Source organism: Aegilops tauschii, chromosome 7 (genome assembly GCF_002575655.3).
Source record: "Aegilops tauschii subsp. strangulata cultivar AL8/78 chromosome 7, Aet v6.0, whole genome shotgun sequence".
NCBI classification, from domain to species: domain Eukaryota; kingdom Viridiplantae; phylum Streptophyta; class Magnoliopsida; order Poales; family Poaceae; genus Aegilops; species Aegilops tauschii.
The window spans coordinates 56,023,860-56,040,294 of NC_053041.3; the positions used below are offsets into that span (position 1 = coordinate 56,023,860).

The 16,435-nt window shown below is 47.1% G+C and overlaps 1 protein-coding gene across 1 annotated transcript; it reads left to right on the forward strand.

The window, feature by feature from the left end:
• The first annotated feature begins 2,301 nt into the window (after positions 1-2,301).
• Positions 2,302-15,856, forward strand: LOC109755853 (uncharacterized). Its single transcript, XM_020314734.4, has 8 exons — positions 2,302-2,436; positions 4,762-5,667; positions 5,785-5,955; positions 6,127-7,317; positions 9,959-10,135; positions 13,040-13,942; positions 14,031-14,201; positions 14,381-15,856. The coding sequence occupies exons 1-8, from the start codon at positions 2,415-2,417 to the stop codon at positions 15,571-15,573; spliced, it is 4,734 nt and encodes a 1,577-aa protein (XP_020170323.2). The 5' UTR covers positions 2,302-2,414; the 3' UTR covers positions 15,574-15,856.
• The last annotated feature ends 579 nt before the right edge of the window (positions 15,857-16,435 follow it).

Below are 16,435 nucleotides of genomic sequence, written 5' to 3' on the forward strand. Positions count from 1 at the left end.
TGATCAAAGATGTTATGTTTCCTAGCCATAGACATGAGTTGTCATTTGATTAACGGGATCACATCATTAGGAGAATGATGTGATTGACTTGACCCATTCCGTTAGCTTAGCACTCGATCGTTTAGTATGTTGCTATTGCTTTCTTCATGACTTATACATGTTCCTATGACTATGAGATTATGCAACTCCCGTTTATCAGAGGAACACTTTGTGTGCTATCAAACGTCACAACGTAACTGGGTGATTATAAAGGTGCTCTACAGGTGTCTCCGAAGGTACTTGTTGGGTTGGCGTATTTCGAGATTAGGATTTGTCACTCCGATTGTCGGAGAGGTATCTCTAGGCCCACTCGGTAATGCACATCACTATAAGCCTTGCAAGCATTGCAACTAATGAGCTAGTTGCAGGATGATGTATTACGAAACGAGTAAAGAGACTTGCCGGTAACGAGATTGAACTAGGCATTGAGATACCGACGATCGAATCTCGGGCAAGTAACATACTGATGACAAAGGGAACAACGTATGTTGTTATGCGGTTTGACCGATAAAGATCTTCGTAGAATATGTGGGAGCCAATATGAGCATCCAGGTTCCGCTATTGGTTATTGACCGGAGACGTGTCTCGGTCATGTCTACATAGTTCTCGAACCCGTAGGGTCCGCACGCTTAAAGTTAGATGACGGTTATATTACGAGTTTATGTGTTTTGATGTACCGAAGGAGTTTGGAGTCCCGGATGAGATCAGGGACATGACGAGGAGTCTCGAAATGGCCGAGACGTAAAGATCGATATATTGGACGACTATATTCGGACTTCGGAAAGGTTCCGAGTGATTCGGGTATTTATCGGAGTACCGGAGAGTTACGGGAATTCGCCGGGGAGAAGTATTGGGCCTTATTGGGCCATACGGGAATAGAGGAGAGAGGCCAAAAGGAAGGAGGCGCGCACCCCCCTCTGGTCCGAATTGGACAAGGGGTGCAGCCCCCTTTTCCTTCTCCCTCTCCCCCTCTTTCCTTCTCTCCTACTCCAACAAGGAAAGGAGGAGTCCTACTTCCGGTGGGAGTAGGACTCCCCCCTTGCGCGCCCTTCTCCTAGGCCGGCCGCCTCCCCCCTTGCTCCTTTATATACGGGGGCAGGGGGCACCCCAGAGACACAAGAATTGATCATTGATCTCTTAGCCGTGTGCGGTGCCCCCCTCCACCATATTACACCTCGATAATATCGTAGCGGAGCTTAGGCGAAGTCCTGCGTCGGTAGAACATCATCATCGTCACCACGCCATCGTGCTGACGAAACTCTCCCTCAACACTCGGCTGGATCGGAGTTCGAGGGACGTCATCGAGCTGAACGTGTGCTGAACTCGGAGGTGCCGTGCGTTCGGTACTTAATCGGTCGGATCGTGAAGACGTACGACTACATCAACCGTGTTGTGTTAACGCTTCCGCTTTCGATCTACGAGGGTACGTGGACAACACTCTCCCCTCTCGTTGCTATGCATCACCATGATCTTGCGTGTGCGTAGGAAATTTTTTGAAATTGCTACTTTCCCCAACACCAACTTAGAAGGATCATCTGCTAATAGGTAGTCATAATAGGGGAAAAACAGATTTGCTTTTTATAGCACTAAAGTTGCCTCTGTGGCACACAAAGTTGCTCGAGAAAAAAAGTCCGTCGAAACCTACTCATATGAGATCTGGTTTTGAAGAACTCGCCACAAGAAACCCAATGATGAAAACGGATTTGAAATTTAACACTCGATTCAAAAGTTATAACTTTTTAAAGTTTTTGATCCCCTAATAAATGTAGATGGGATGGATAGTGTGAGCACATGGGACCTGACATTTTCCTTTTCTGGGCTGTCCTGACGCCTGCGCGTGGTAGGACTTTTCTGTCGGGGAGGGCGCTCGTGCGCCAGGTAGCCAGGTCCTTGTATTTTAGGTTGAACTTTGGCCACGGATTTAACAAAGGATCTCTATGTTCACTTACTCGTCCATTAGTCCTAGTCGTGTACGAGCGTGAACCGGACTGCCTTCGAGCGGGTCAACGGATAGGCAGCTAGGAGGAGGAGGGGCACGTGCGTGGGAGAGCTTGAAGAAGAAGATGACGGGAACTTGCGGCCTAAAAAAAGCACCACGCAAATCATACTGCTGTAGTACAAAACAGTCAGGCGACGACTCGCGGTCAGCTCCCGGCCCACCCCACACACGGTTTTGGACTTTTGATCAGTATACTCCTTCCGATGGGCATGGGAGGCTCGCTCCTTGCTTGACCACGGCTCGTAGCCTCGCCTCGTGTCATATATAAACACCACCCCCCTGGTTCCCCCCTCGCGCGCCCACACAGGCACTCGCTGCTCACCGGCGGCGGTGGAGGGACGGCCGACAACCACCGAAACCCGGCGGCTTTCAGGCCATGGATCGGTCACTGAGTGGCGGTAAGAATTACTGTATCTCTTTTGGCCTGGGAACACCTCGCTCACAATCCTTTTCAAGTTTTGCAATGGGTTTCTCTTTACCTCTTATTACCTGCTCGTACTACATGAAACCTTTGTGTTTCTGACAAATTTTCTTCTTCTTTTCTACTCCCTCTGTTTCTAAATATAAGCCCTTTTACAGATTTGAGCATACGAATGAGTATAGACGTATTCTAGAGTGTGGATTCACTCATTTTGCTCCGTATGTAGTTCGTATTAGAATCTCTAAAAACGATTTATATTTAGGAACGTTGGGGTATAGCAACTTGTCTCATGACGTGGTGGTCGACAGGACAAAGGGGCACCACGCTCTCTTTCCTGCCATTTGGCGTTCATACATCTTCTAACGGCTAGGGGTGCTTTCTGCAAAAAATAAAAAAACAGCTAGGGGTGCTGCATTTTTAACCAGAAATAATATATAATAATCTCAAAGCGGAAGGCGGGATGCTATAATGGGGAATCTGCTCCTGGGAAAATTCCACGTTGATTCCACAAACTAATAGAGAAAGGCCACACCTATACATCGACCGGGGTTCAAATCTTGCCGTATTGATTTCATTACCCTTTTCCGCCATGAGAATGTGAAACGGAAATTACAGTTTCAGTTTCAAAACCTGTGGTATTTTCATTCGGGTCATAACGGTCATTCTTTCCTTTATGGAAATTTACTAAGTACAAAAAAGCACTTAGAAGTACTCCCTTTGTACCATAAGATATTACGCATTTTTTTGGAAGTCAAGATTCACGAATTTTGTTCGGTCAAGTTTATAGAGTGGAGAGGACTCTCTATATATAGAACATCAAACATATATCATATGGAAATACATTTCATGATGAATTGAATGGTATTGATTTGGTGCTCCAAATGTTGTTAGAGTTTTCTCTAAATTTAGTCAAAATTTATAAAGTCTAACTTTAAGAAAATCCGATACGTTTCACATGGGCCCATATTCTAAGAATAATTCACTTTTGGAAATGGCCAATGTACCCCAAAGGCCAGCGTCCCAATTCCCCCGACCTGAGGGAGGGAAGTGACCCCCACCCGCCGTTGCCGCCTCGCCGGCGACATGCCTGTCGCCGCCGATGGAAAGCCCCGTCCCGCCTGCCGCACCACCACCAGTAGGTTCCCTCCACCACCGGCGAGTTCCCTCGGCTGTGGGTCTGGCTCCTCCAGCCGGCGCGGGCGCCGCCGCGTCGGATCCGGGTATCCGACGCCACCCGCCTTCTCCGAAGCCGTATTCGGCTGCCGCGCCGGGCTGCGCTCGGGGCTACCTTACATGTAGGAGTCGAAGAAGACCTGTAGCTCGCCTAATTCGAGATTCTTAGCATTCGATTACATCGTAGAGGGGATTTTCAATCTACTGCTGCCTTACATGTGAAATCTGGCGCAAACATGGGTTTGGGATGGAGGTTTCACACCGAAGATTCAGAATTCTGTGTTCCAAAATGTAAAACAGAGTGAAAACAGGAATAGCGGCCGTCGGACATCATGCAAGAAACCTTGAATAAGTATAAATCGCTGAAAACATTGTGTCTTAGTGGGCAAGAACGTGGTGGTCCTCCTACACCAGGCGCCCGATGTACAATTTTTTGCTTTATACACAGACCAACAAACATGCTACCGATATCTTTATTTTAAAATCTGTTTTGTCCATGTTCATTGTGTACTCAAATTTTTAGCATCACTACCAATACGCAGCTAATGGAGATGTTTCATCCAAAAAGTTGCAAATAAAGACCCAAAGTGACAAGTACGTGCAAACTGAAAGAAGCTACTAAATGTTTATTTTGGATTAGAGGTGGTACTTGCCCTAACAATTTCTGGAATGAGAACAGAAAAAAAAACAGGGAGTCTGCAGTGAATACTGAATGGCGGCTTCTTTTTTATCTGCACCCAGCATAGATGCATAACTCGTCGTGTTTTCAAGTTTTTCTTTCTTCGTGTCTAGAACTCTAGATTAGTTTTGAGCTTCAATTCTGTTGTGGTTAATAAGGGCTTGAAATCAGAGAATACCTTTGATGGATATTCTAAATTCATGTTTACTTTCTAACATGGGCTAAATCATTTGTAATAGTGGACTAAACTCTTAACTAAACTACTGATATATTTCAAATAATCGGGGGTTATAGGGGTCTCCCCTATTAATTGTGTTTGGAGGAATGGTGAAATACCGTATTCTAGAAGAAAGCAAATATTTGTTATCTACCCATTTGCTGTATTAGACTTTATTTTATTTTATGTAGGGCCAAATGGCTCATATCAATTACTTGGTCATTGTCTTACAGGTCAGACGCTCTTATTACTTGTTGTCGCCACCCTAACCCTGCAACATAGTGCTACCGCTTATGAGTCTGAGTCCTCTGGGAGCATCCGCATGGCGCGGCCTGACTGCCCGGACAAGTGTGGTAGCGTCAGCATCCCGTACCCGTTCGGCACCGGAAAAGGCTGCTTCCAAGAACCCTTTGATGTCACATGCAATGCCACTGGGCCATATCTAGCTTCAACCAGAGTTAGGATACTGGACATCAATCTTGCCATGGGTGAGATTCGTGTTCTGAACCCACATATAGCATGGGAATGTAACTACACCAACGGCACCAATAGCAGCGGTTCGGATGGCTTAACCCTTGATCCTTTTCATAAGCTTTCCAACACCAAGAACAAGTTGATATCGATCGGTTGTGCTACACTTGGATTGATCTTAGGAGCCACCAAGGGCAAGAACCAGCTTGAGTTCCCCATTGTTAACACATGCTTTTCATTCTGCACTGACGCAAGCAGCGTGGATGATAGCAAGGAGTGCATTGGCATGGGTTGCTGTCAAACCCCTTTTCCAGGAAACATCAGCTCCTTCAACACCGGATCTGCACCATTGCCATCTTTATACAACTCTACAAACCAGTCTTTCAGCCCGTGCAGCTACTCATTTGTCACTGAGGAGGACTGGTTCAAGTTTGATCGTTCATATGTCAGCTCTACAAATTTCGCAACTAAATATACAGATGGGGTCCCTTTGGTACTAGATTGGGTTGTTGGTAATAAAAGTTGTTCGGAAGCCACCAAAATGGGGTCACAGTATGCCTGTCAAGCCAAGAACAGTCAATGCATTAATGTGTCCAATGGCCCTGGATACCGCTGCAACTGCTCTCAAGGTTATGAGGGCAATCCCTATCTACAAGGAGGGTGCCAAGGTACATATATGTGTCTCACAGAATCAACCTACATTCTCTGTTCTATCAGCTTTATTTGTGGAATGGAATATTCTTTTTATCCATGTTGACATTCTCCTCACTTCCTTGAAATGACAGACATCAATGAGTGTGAACCTCCAAACCAGTCGTTGTATCCTTGCCAAGGTAAATGCACAAATACCGTTGGAAACTACACCTGTTTCTGCCCATCAGGATTCAGGAGCGATGATCCAAAGAGCATACCCTGCGTTCCAGCTGACCCAAAGAAAGCTCTTAAGGTGGTCTTAGGTAATGAGATTATTAGCAATCAAAATATTTTGTACCAATTATACAAGTCCAAGTATAGTTTATATGCATGTCATATGGCAAAGCAATGGGCAATATGTTGCATTGGTTTTTAACCAAATGTGGGCACTGCCGCTAGTTGAACTGATGGTAATTAACTGTCATGATTTTCAGGCATATCCTTCAGTGCCATCTTCCTCATGGTTTGTATCTTTGCTCTACGGGCTGAGTACCAGAAAAGGAAGCTTGCGAAGGAGAAGGACAAGTTCTTTGATCAGAATGGTGGTCAGATATTATATCGCCAAATTATGTCAAAACAAGTCGACACACTGAAGATATTCACTCAAGAAGATCTGAAGAAGGCTACAAACGACTTTGACAAGAGCAGAGAACTGGGCAGGGGTGGACATGGCACTGTCTACAAGGGCATTCTGAAGGATGACAGGGTAGTGGCCGTGAAACGCTCAAAGATAATGAACGTGACCGAAACTGATGAATTTGTGCAGGAGATTATTATACTTTCACAGACCAACCACCGGAATGTGGTCAGGCTTCTAGGGTGCTGCTTAGAGGTGGAAGTCCCCATACTGGTCTATGAATTCATCCCAAATGGCACTTTGTTTGAGTTCATCCATCGTAGCTATGGGAGTCCACCTCCCTCACTGGACACCCGTCTCAGGGTTGCTCAAGAATCCGCCGAAGCATTGGCGTATCTGCATCTGTCCATGAACCACCCTATAGTGCACGGGGATGTCAAGTCTATGAACATTCTCTTGGACGAGAACTACATGGCGAAGGTGACTGACTTTGGGGCATCAAGGACACTCCCCAAGGACGCGGCCCAGTTCATGACACTGGTCCAGGGCACCCTGGGTTACCTGGACCCTGAGTACCTGCAGGAGCGGCAGCTGACAGAGAAGAGCGACGTCTACAGCTTCGGGGTCGTGCTTCTGGAGCTGATCACGGGGAAGACGGCGATCTACAACGACGGGCCCAAGGAAGGCAAGAGCCTCGTGTGGTCCTTCCTGCTCGCGATGAAGGAGGACAGCCTTGAGGACATCCTGGACCCGAGCATCGTGCGTGCAGGGACGGAGACGCTGCTGGGGGAAGTGGCCGAGCTGGGGAGGATGTGCTTGGGCCCCATCGGTGAAGAGAGGCCTTCCATGACCCAGGTGGCTGACAGGCTGAAGGCTCTGCGAAGCACCTGGAGGGAAGAGCTTGTGCTGGATCGTGCCGTAACGGAACATATGGTTGTGCACATGCCACCTGTGGCAGCTCCGATGCCTTGGGATCTCGCCTCGTCGTCGTCGGGTGCCCCCTCGACGGTGCCGTACATGTCCGGAATGGGCATAGAGGCGCCCAGATGATACAGTTTCATCTGAACCTTCCTTTGGAGCAGTAGTGCCAGGAGAAAGTGTGTGCCTTAGAGGCTTAGAGCTTCAGGGTATACTGTCCAGCAGAAATGTATAGGTAGCTGTGTTGTGTTAGAGGTGCCAAGTACTATGTATGTAAGTAGAAGTTAGAATTTGTTGTGTGCGTGTGTTTCTGTGTGGAGTTGTCCATGACATTTGACTTGTCAATTTGAGTGTGAAGCAACACAAAAATCCAGTTTCCAGTACGAGAATTCGCATGCAGTGTTGTTCAAATACACATTAGAATTCGTTTTGGCGGTGAGGTTAGCTCGGCCGGCACTGCAGTAATCATAATTTTGAACTGGAGTAATCATAAACTGCAGTCAAAGAGAGCAACTGTACTGCAATCTCCTTGAAAGTGTACTCCTGCACATACTCCCTTTTTGGTTAACTGAACACTGTTACTCCTCTGCTTCGAAAAATACTCCTCTGCTTCAGAATATACTGCTGGGCACTGAACACCGTTACTCCAGCAAGGAGTAATGCATAAATTTGGAGTATGGAGTTGACAGTACTTCAAGAAATATCGAGTAATGCATAAATTTGTACTCCAGCATGTTTACTGCATACTCAGTTTAAAATTCAGTCTACAGTTAAATGACAGTAATTCAGTTTACTGTTAAATGACAGTACTCCGGCAAGGAGTAATTCAGTACTTGGATTAGCTTGGAGCATTTAAAAAAATATTTACTGCATACTCATCTGATCATTAACAGGGGTACTTAGAGTACCTTGAAGCATTGGATTCAGTCCAAACTCAAAAATCAACTTCTCATCTGATCAGCTACAGGAGTAAGATCAACAATAGCAGTAAGATTAGCAGTTAGGTCAACAACAGGAGTACTGAGGAGCAAATCAACAGAGATGGGCCTAGGCATTTTTACCTTGATCAGCAACAGCAGCAGACCAACAGCTGCAGATCAGCAACAGCAGCACAATATCCTCTGCTTCTCATCTCCTCTGCTGTAGATCACCAGTAAGAAAATTCATTTTGCATAACATGGAGAAAATTCATCTGCATAATATGGAGAATGGAGTGAACATTTTACTCCAATTCATTTGCATGATTGGAAACAGTAGGAATTTGCATATGGAGTAAACAGAAAACAGTCAACAACAGGGAATTCAAAATGCCAAAGATACTCAGACAACATTACTTATCAGCAGATCTCAAGGTAGGGGATCCTAAGTTAGGAGTCTAGGAGCGATGGTAGCAAGGACACGGGATTTATCCAGGTTCAGGCTCTGAGAAGATAATAGTACGTCCTGTTTGTGTTTTCTGCGTTGATGTGTAGTACAAAGTACATGTATCTACCAAAAGATTGTAACATCTAATCTGTTCTATTGACTAGCCCGGCCTCGGCTTACATAAGATACCGGAGGCGTAGGTTACAAGACTCCTAATCGGCTAAGTCGGTGAAGAGAAATCCTCCACGGATAAGGAGTCCTTGTTTTGAACGGCAATGCCTCCAGAGTCTTCTTTGTTGAGTGTCATGGGCCGTTCGAAGTGGCCCAAAACGGAACCAACTAGGCGTCCTCAGCCCGACCCACCAAGTCAAGAAATTGACATGGTGAGAGGCCCCTTAGCCGGGACATCGTCAGTAGCCCTTGAACCGGTACTGAAGCTAGACCTGGCCATGGGCAGCCCGGCCGGCCGGCCCGACCCGACCCGACCCACGGGTCGGGCTCGGGCCTAGATTTCAAGCCCGACGGCCGGGCCCGTCATATTCACGCGTTAACAAAGAGGCCCAACCCGAGGCCCGACGGGCTTTTATCGTGATGGGCCGGGCTCAGGCCCGATTTTTAGGCCCGATGGTCGGGCTGGGCTCGTGCCTGGGTTTTTTTCATTGGGCTTTGGTAGGCCCGGCCTGGGCTTTTTGCATCGGGCTTTGGTAGGCCCGGCCCGACAGATGGCCGGGTATAACTGAAGCTAGCAGCACATCATACATCTGAGCTCCAGGTCGAAAAGCATCTGAGGTGATGTGAACCACCCCGGTCTTGGGAAATATTGAAAGAGCCAAGCCGAGCTGCGTGGGCAATATTTCCCCCGCAACTAGCCGGCCTCCATGTCGATCTGCTTCTGAAGTGGTCTGCACCACCTCGAATTTGAGTTGCTGATGAAGATGGCCGGCCTCTGCAAAAAAAAAAAAAAAAAAAAGCCAAGTCGGCTTGTGCGAGCCGATTCCTTGTGATTTTTTTTAGCTTTGTGCAATATATTCGTTACCGGGCTATATAGTCAGTAGCCCTCAAGGTGAATATCGGCCCAAAATCCGATATGCACTCTAGAGCTTAGCAAAAAGTACTAGTTAGTGATGCTACGTTCTGCCGTTACTGACTGAGGTGCGGCTTGACAGGGGCCCGTGTGGCCAATGATCGATCCTGTGGAGCGGGTCAATAGCCAGCCCCCAGCCAGCTAGGAGGAGGAGGAGAGCGGCCGGGTCTCCTCGACCTCGACCTGCGCCTGCAGAACCAGGTTTCGAGCCTGCTAGCTGAAGGTTACCGTCGCGGCATTGATTGAGCTTAAATAGCTTGATAGCAACTTGCCGTCTGAAAAAGCATCGCTAATCATACTAGTGGTACAAAACAGCAGTGAGGCGATGGCCTGCTGCACTTCAGCTCAGTCGGCTACCCCTTCCTCCCCTTCCCCTTGGTTCATCTCGTCGTATATCTCTCTCTCGCGCGCGACGGCCTCGGCGCAGGCTCCGGTGGGGGACGGGCAGCGGGTGAAACCCGGCCGGCGGCTCCAATCATGGACTGGTCGCTGACTGCGGGTGAGAAGAATCTCTTTTTTGGCCTCGCTTGTTCTGGCTTACAGTCCCCTCTATGTACCATGTATAGTTTCCCGTTTCAGAAGTTTTGTGATGGTGTTTCCTTTTGTTCGTTGCTCTTCGCCCTCGGGTTTTCATTAGCCAACAAGCTTGTGTGGAGACCTTGTGTGGAGACTCGTACATGAAACCTTGTGTGGAGACTTTTTTTTCTTCTCTCCTTATTAACTTGTCTTATGCAGGGCGTGGTTGAAAGGGGTGCCATCGTCTTTTTCTCTTTCTTTCTTTTTTGTTTGCGGGAGGGTGTCGTGATCTTTAACTAATTGCGATTTGGTCTAAATAATTCTTTCGATGGGTGTAGATGTGCTATTTGAGCAACATAGCAGAAGGGGAAATTCTAAATGCGGAAATTTAATCTTATAAACCTAGCGGTATTTCTACTTTAAAAGTGTCAACAATAATTGAAAAACACACACACACACACACACACACACACACACACACACACACAAAGTCAAAACTTAACCGTATAATTGTTGTGGCCATTTTCCACATGTGTGAACATAATAACATTACAATTTAAGCTTCAAAACTTGTGTTTTAGCTTTCTCATTTTCTAATCTTCACTCGGGTTTCACAATGAGCTATTTTATCAAAATTCACACGAGTTTGTTTCTATCAAATACTAGTTACTCGGATTTACAAATTACTTTGCCCGAAAGTGGAGCGAAGCCCCAACCAAACCGTGAAGATCGTAGCCTTGCCGATGAGGGTGAGCCATGACCTCGCTGGAGGTGGGTAGGATTAGACAACACTCAAGCTTGAGACAACCTACAACGACATCCCCAGTGAGAGCCGGGCGGGGGCGCTCACCGGATGTGAGGTAGGGGGGCAGGCTGGGGGAGAAGGGGTTGAAATCATGGGTTGGGTGAGGAAGACGAACCATGTCACTTGTATGGAAAGAAGAACAAGAAGAACATGGTGTTGGATTTAAATCGAGGAAGAGTAAATAGGCTAAAATGAAAACAGTGTTTAGTCGCATGACCCATAGGTACTCCATGGTTTTCTTATAACAATACAATTTTTCGCACACACAAAAAAAAACAATACGATGTTCGCTATGTTTCACATGGCCCATGTGGGTCGGCACAACACAACCAGCCTATAAAAAGGCCTAGCACGCACAACCCATGTCCACCCTCTTTTTTTTTTTGAGGGTATGTCCACCCTCTGTTTTTTTAGGGGTATGTCCACCCTCTTATAAAACTGTCGTGCCATGCAGGCCCCAAGGCATGTGCTTGGGTATCGCGTTGTGACACGTCTATGGGCCGGTCCGTCGTGTTAGAAAGGCGCAAAGAGCACTAAAAATGTCAAAATTTCAGCTTAAAAAGGCCTACACAGCCTAAAAAGGCTGTACTGGGCCGGTAAGGCTAGGCCTTACAAACACGGTGGGGCCCATGCTCTAAGAATTCGCTTTGGGAATCACCGACCTGAGCCCCCTTTTGCTCAAAAAAAAAGAAAAAAGAAAAGAAAGAGCGAAGTCACCCCCCAGCCGCCATTGCCGCCGCGCCGGCGACATGCCTGTCGCCGTCGATGGAGGTGCCTGCTCCATCTGCGCACCACCATCTGTACAGAACCTCCAGTTCCGGCGAGTTTCCGCGGCTGGATGTCTATCTCCTCCTACCGGCGCCGGCGCCGGCACGTCGGACCCGGGTATCCGACGCTACCCGCCTCCCCCGCAGCCGTGTTCGGCTGTCGCGCTGTGCTGCGCTCGGGGCTACCAGGAGGCCCTGTAAGGTACGGCCAACCCTAGTCGCACGGCGCAGTGCTTTGTCTATCTGGGCTGACGCGTATGGTGCAACTGGTCAGGGGGCATTTTTTTCCCCTGTTGCTGGGAGAGTTTGTCCTGTACCGTTGATGTAATTGCAAACTCGAAGCCTTAGGGGATTGGGAGGAATTAGGAATTAGGAGCAGAGATGTAAGCAAGCACCTAACATGGATAGTTCGTTGCTTGTTGCATCCCTGAAACTAGGAGACATTCAGTTGCATCGTAGAGGGGATTTTCAGTTCACTGCCTTACATGTGAAATCAGGGCTCAGGGGGGGGAGTGGGATGGAGGCTTCACTGTGTTAGCATGTAGGAATCAGATTCATGGAGTGGCGGCGTGGAAGAAATAGGCTGTTTTCCGATGGCAAATGACAGAAGTACATTTTACTACATAGAAGATGATTTCTCACAATTCTTTGTTTCAAGATGTAAAATAGAATCAACATGATAAGCAGAAGCAGTCATCGGACAACAGGAAAAAAAATGTATTACTACATAGAAGATGAATCCTTACAATTCTTTGTTTCAAGCATGTGCAAACGGAAACAATCACTAAAAACAAGCTACCCTAAAAAGGTTTTTTTGGGGGAAATTACCGTAACAAGTTCTGGAATGAGAACAGAAGTAAAATGGAGTCTGCAGTAAATACTGAATTGCGGCTTCTTTTTTATCAACGCCCAGCATAGATGCATAATTTGTCATGTTTTTTGAGTCTTTCTTTCTTCGTACCTAGGTTAATTTTGAACTTCAATTCTTTTGTGGTTAATATGGACTTCAAATCAGAGAAAACCATAGATAGATATTCAAAGTTCATGTTTTACTTTCGAACTTGGGGTATACCTCTGCTCTCTAAATCTGATTCCAAGATTGTTGGGTCAAAGCATTTGTAATAGTGGACTAAACTCTTAACTAGCTACTGATATATTTCAAACAGTCGGGGGTTATAGGGGGGGTCTCCCCTATTAATTCTGTTTGGAGGAATGACCAAACACCATATTCTAGAAGAAAGCAAATATTTGGAATTTATTTTATTTTATGCGTGGCAAAATGACTCATATCAATTACTTGGTCGTTGCCTTACAGGACAGAAGCTCTTACTACTTTTCACCGCCACCCTAACCCTGCAGAGTAGTACTACAGCTTATGGGTCTGAGTCCTCGGGGAGCATCCGCATGGCGCGGCCTGACTGCCCAGACAAGTGTGGTAACGTCAGCATCCCGTACCCGTTCGGCACCGGAAAAGGCTGCTTCCAAGAACCCTTTACTGTCACATGCAATGCCAGTGGGCCATATCTAGCTTCAACCAGAGTTAGGATACTGGACATCAATCTTACCATGGGTGAGATTCGTGTTCTGAACCCACGTATAGCATGGGAATGCAACTACACCGACGGCACCAATAGCAGCGGTTTGGATGGGTTAAGACTTGATCCTTTTCATAAGCTTTCCTACACCAAGAACAAGTTGATATCGATCGGTTGTGCTACACTTGGATTTATCGGAGGAATCACCAAGGGCGAGAACCAGCTTTTGTTCCCCATTGTTAACTCATGCTTTTCATTCTGCACTGACGCAAGTAGCATGAATGGTAGTACAAAGTGCGTTGGCATGGGTTGCTGCGAAACCGCCTTTCCAGGAAACATCAGCTCCTTCCGCACCGAATCTAGACCATTAACAATATACAACTCTAGCACCCAGCCTTCCCGCCCGTGCAGCTACACATTCGTTGCTGAGGAGGACTGGTTCAAGTTCAATCATTCATATATTATCTCTACAAATTTCGCAACTAAATATACAGATGGGGTCCCTTTGGTACTAGATTGGGTTGTTGGTAATAAAAGTTGTTCGGAAGCCACCAAGATGGGGTCACAGTATGCCTGTCAAGCCAAGAACAGTCAATGCATTAATGTGTCCAATGGCCCTGGTTACCGCTGCAACTGCTCTCAAGGTTATGAGGGCAATCCCTACCTACAAGGAGGGTGCCAAGGTATGTATATGCATCTTGCAGACTCAACCTACACTCTTTCTATTAGTTGATCCATGTTGGCATTCTCCTCACTTCCTTGAAATGACAGATATCAATGAGTGCGAACCTCCAAACCAGTCCTTCTATCCTTGCAAAGGTAATTGCAGAAATACCGATGGAAACTACATCTGTCTATGCCCATCAGGATTCAGGAGCGATGATCCCAAGAGCATACCCTGCGTTCCAGCTGATCCAAAGAAAGCGCTGAAGGTGGTTTTAGGTAATGAGGTTGTTACTTGTTAGTAATCAAAATATTCTGTACCAATTATACAACTCCAAGTACACTTTGTATGCATGTTATATGGCAAAACAATGGCGCAGTATGTTGCACTGGTTTTTAGGCAAACGTGGACAGTGCCGCTAGTTGAACTGATGGTAATTAACTATCATCATTTTCAGGCATATCCTTCAGTGTTGTCTTCCTCATGGTTTGTATCTTTGCTCTACGGGCTGAATATCAGAAAAGGAAGCTTGCCGAAGAGAAGGACAAATTCTTTGATCAGAATGGTGGTCAGATATTATATCGCCAAATTATGTCAAAAGAAGTCGACACATTGAAGATATTCACACAAGAAGATCTGAAGAAGGCTACAAACGATTTTGACAAGAGCAAAGAACTGGGCAGGGGTGGTCATGGCACTGTCTACAAGGGCGTTCTGAAGGATAACAGGGTAGTCGCCGTGAAACGCTCAAAGATAATGAACGTGGCCGAAACTGGTGAATTCGTGCAGGAGATTATTATACTTTCACAGACCAACCACCGGAATGTGGTCAGGCTTCTGGGCTGCTGCTTAGAGGTGGAAGTCCCCATACTGGTCTATGAATTCATCCCAAATGGCACTCTATTTGAGTTCATCCATCGTAGCTACGGGAGTCCACCTCCCTCGCTGGACACCCGTCTTAGGATTGCTCAAGAATCTGCCGAAGCACTGGCGTATCTGCATCTGTCCATGAACCACCCTATAGTGCATGGGGATGTCAAGTCTATGAACATTCTCTTGGACGACAACTACATGGCGAAGGTGACTGACTTTGGGGCGTCTAGGATGCTCCCCAAGGACGCGGCCCAGTTCATGACGATGGTGCAGGGCACCCTGGGTTACCTGGACCCCGAGTACCTGCAAGAGCGACAGCTCACGGAGAAGAGTGATGTCTACAGTTTCGGGGTCGTGCTGCTGGAGCTGATCACAGGGAAGGCAGCGATCTATAACGACGGGCCCAATGAAGGCAAGAGCCTCGTGCGGTCCTTCCTTCTCGCGATGAAGGAGGACAGCCTCGAGGACATCCTGGACCCGAGCATCGTGCGCGCAGGGACAGAGACGCTGCTGGGAGAAGTGGCCGAGCTGGGGAGGATGTGCTTGGGTCCCATGGGTGAAGAGAGGCCTTGCATGACCGAGGTGGCCGACAGGCTGAAGGCTCTGCGAAGCACCTGGAGGGAAGAGCTGGTGCTGGACCGTGCGGTGACGGAACATATGGTCGTGCGCATGCCACCTGCAGCTGCTCCGATGCCTTTGGATCTCGCGTCATCGTCGTCGGGAGCCCCCTCTACGGCGCCGTCCATGTCCGGAATGAGCATGGAGGCACCCAGATGATGGTTTAATTTGAACCTTCCATGGGAGTGGTAGTGACTGGAGGAAGTGTGTGCGTTAAGAGGCTTAGAGCGTCCAAGATTTATCCACTATCCAGCAGAAATGTACAGGTAGTTCTACTGTATTATGGGTATCCAAGTAGATGTTGGAATTTGCTGTGTGTTTTGTGTTTCAGTGTGGAGTCTGCAGTGTGAGTGTGAAGGGGCACAAAATTCAGTTCCCTTTCTTCCGGTATTCAGTATGTGAATCCAGTGTTAGTATGAAGGGGACATTCAGTTCGCAGCAACGGATCGATCATCGATTCAATTGGGCCATGCCGACCATCATTTGGATTTATTTTTTCTTAAAGAAACATTCGGATCTATTAACCAAACAAGTAGGATATTCCTACAGGAAGAACACAGGAAGATTTTCTGGGCATGGTCGCCGGATCGCTTCGGAAACTTCTCAGTGCGTTCAGCATATAAACTGGTGATTGCGCTGCAGCGTGATACAGGTTCAGCATCAAACTCGCTTACGTGAAGGAAAGCTTCTACGTGCTCAGGCAATTTGGTATGAGAATGGACTTTCTGGCTATGTCCATGGAAGCATATGCAATACGTGATGGTGCCCAGCTGGGGTTTGATCTTGGGTACAGACAAGTGCACATTTGAAACAGATGCACAACTGATGGTTAAATTGTGGAATTCTCTTGAGAGTGACCGCTCGGAGATAGCTACCGCGGTTAAGGAAATCCAAGAGCTTTGCGGGGATTTTGTGGAGTTTCGACTATCCTACTTTTTTTTTGTGAAATAATTCTTGTATCACTCAATTTTCAGTCTTACAATCTCGTCCAACAATTTTCAGGACTTCTTCTGGGCCAGAG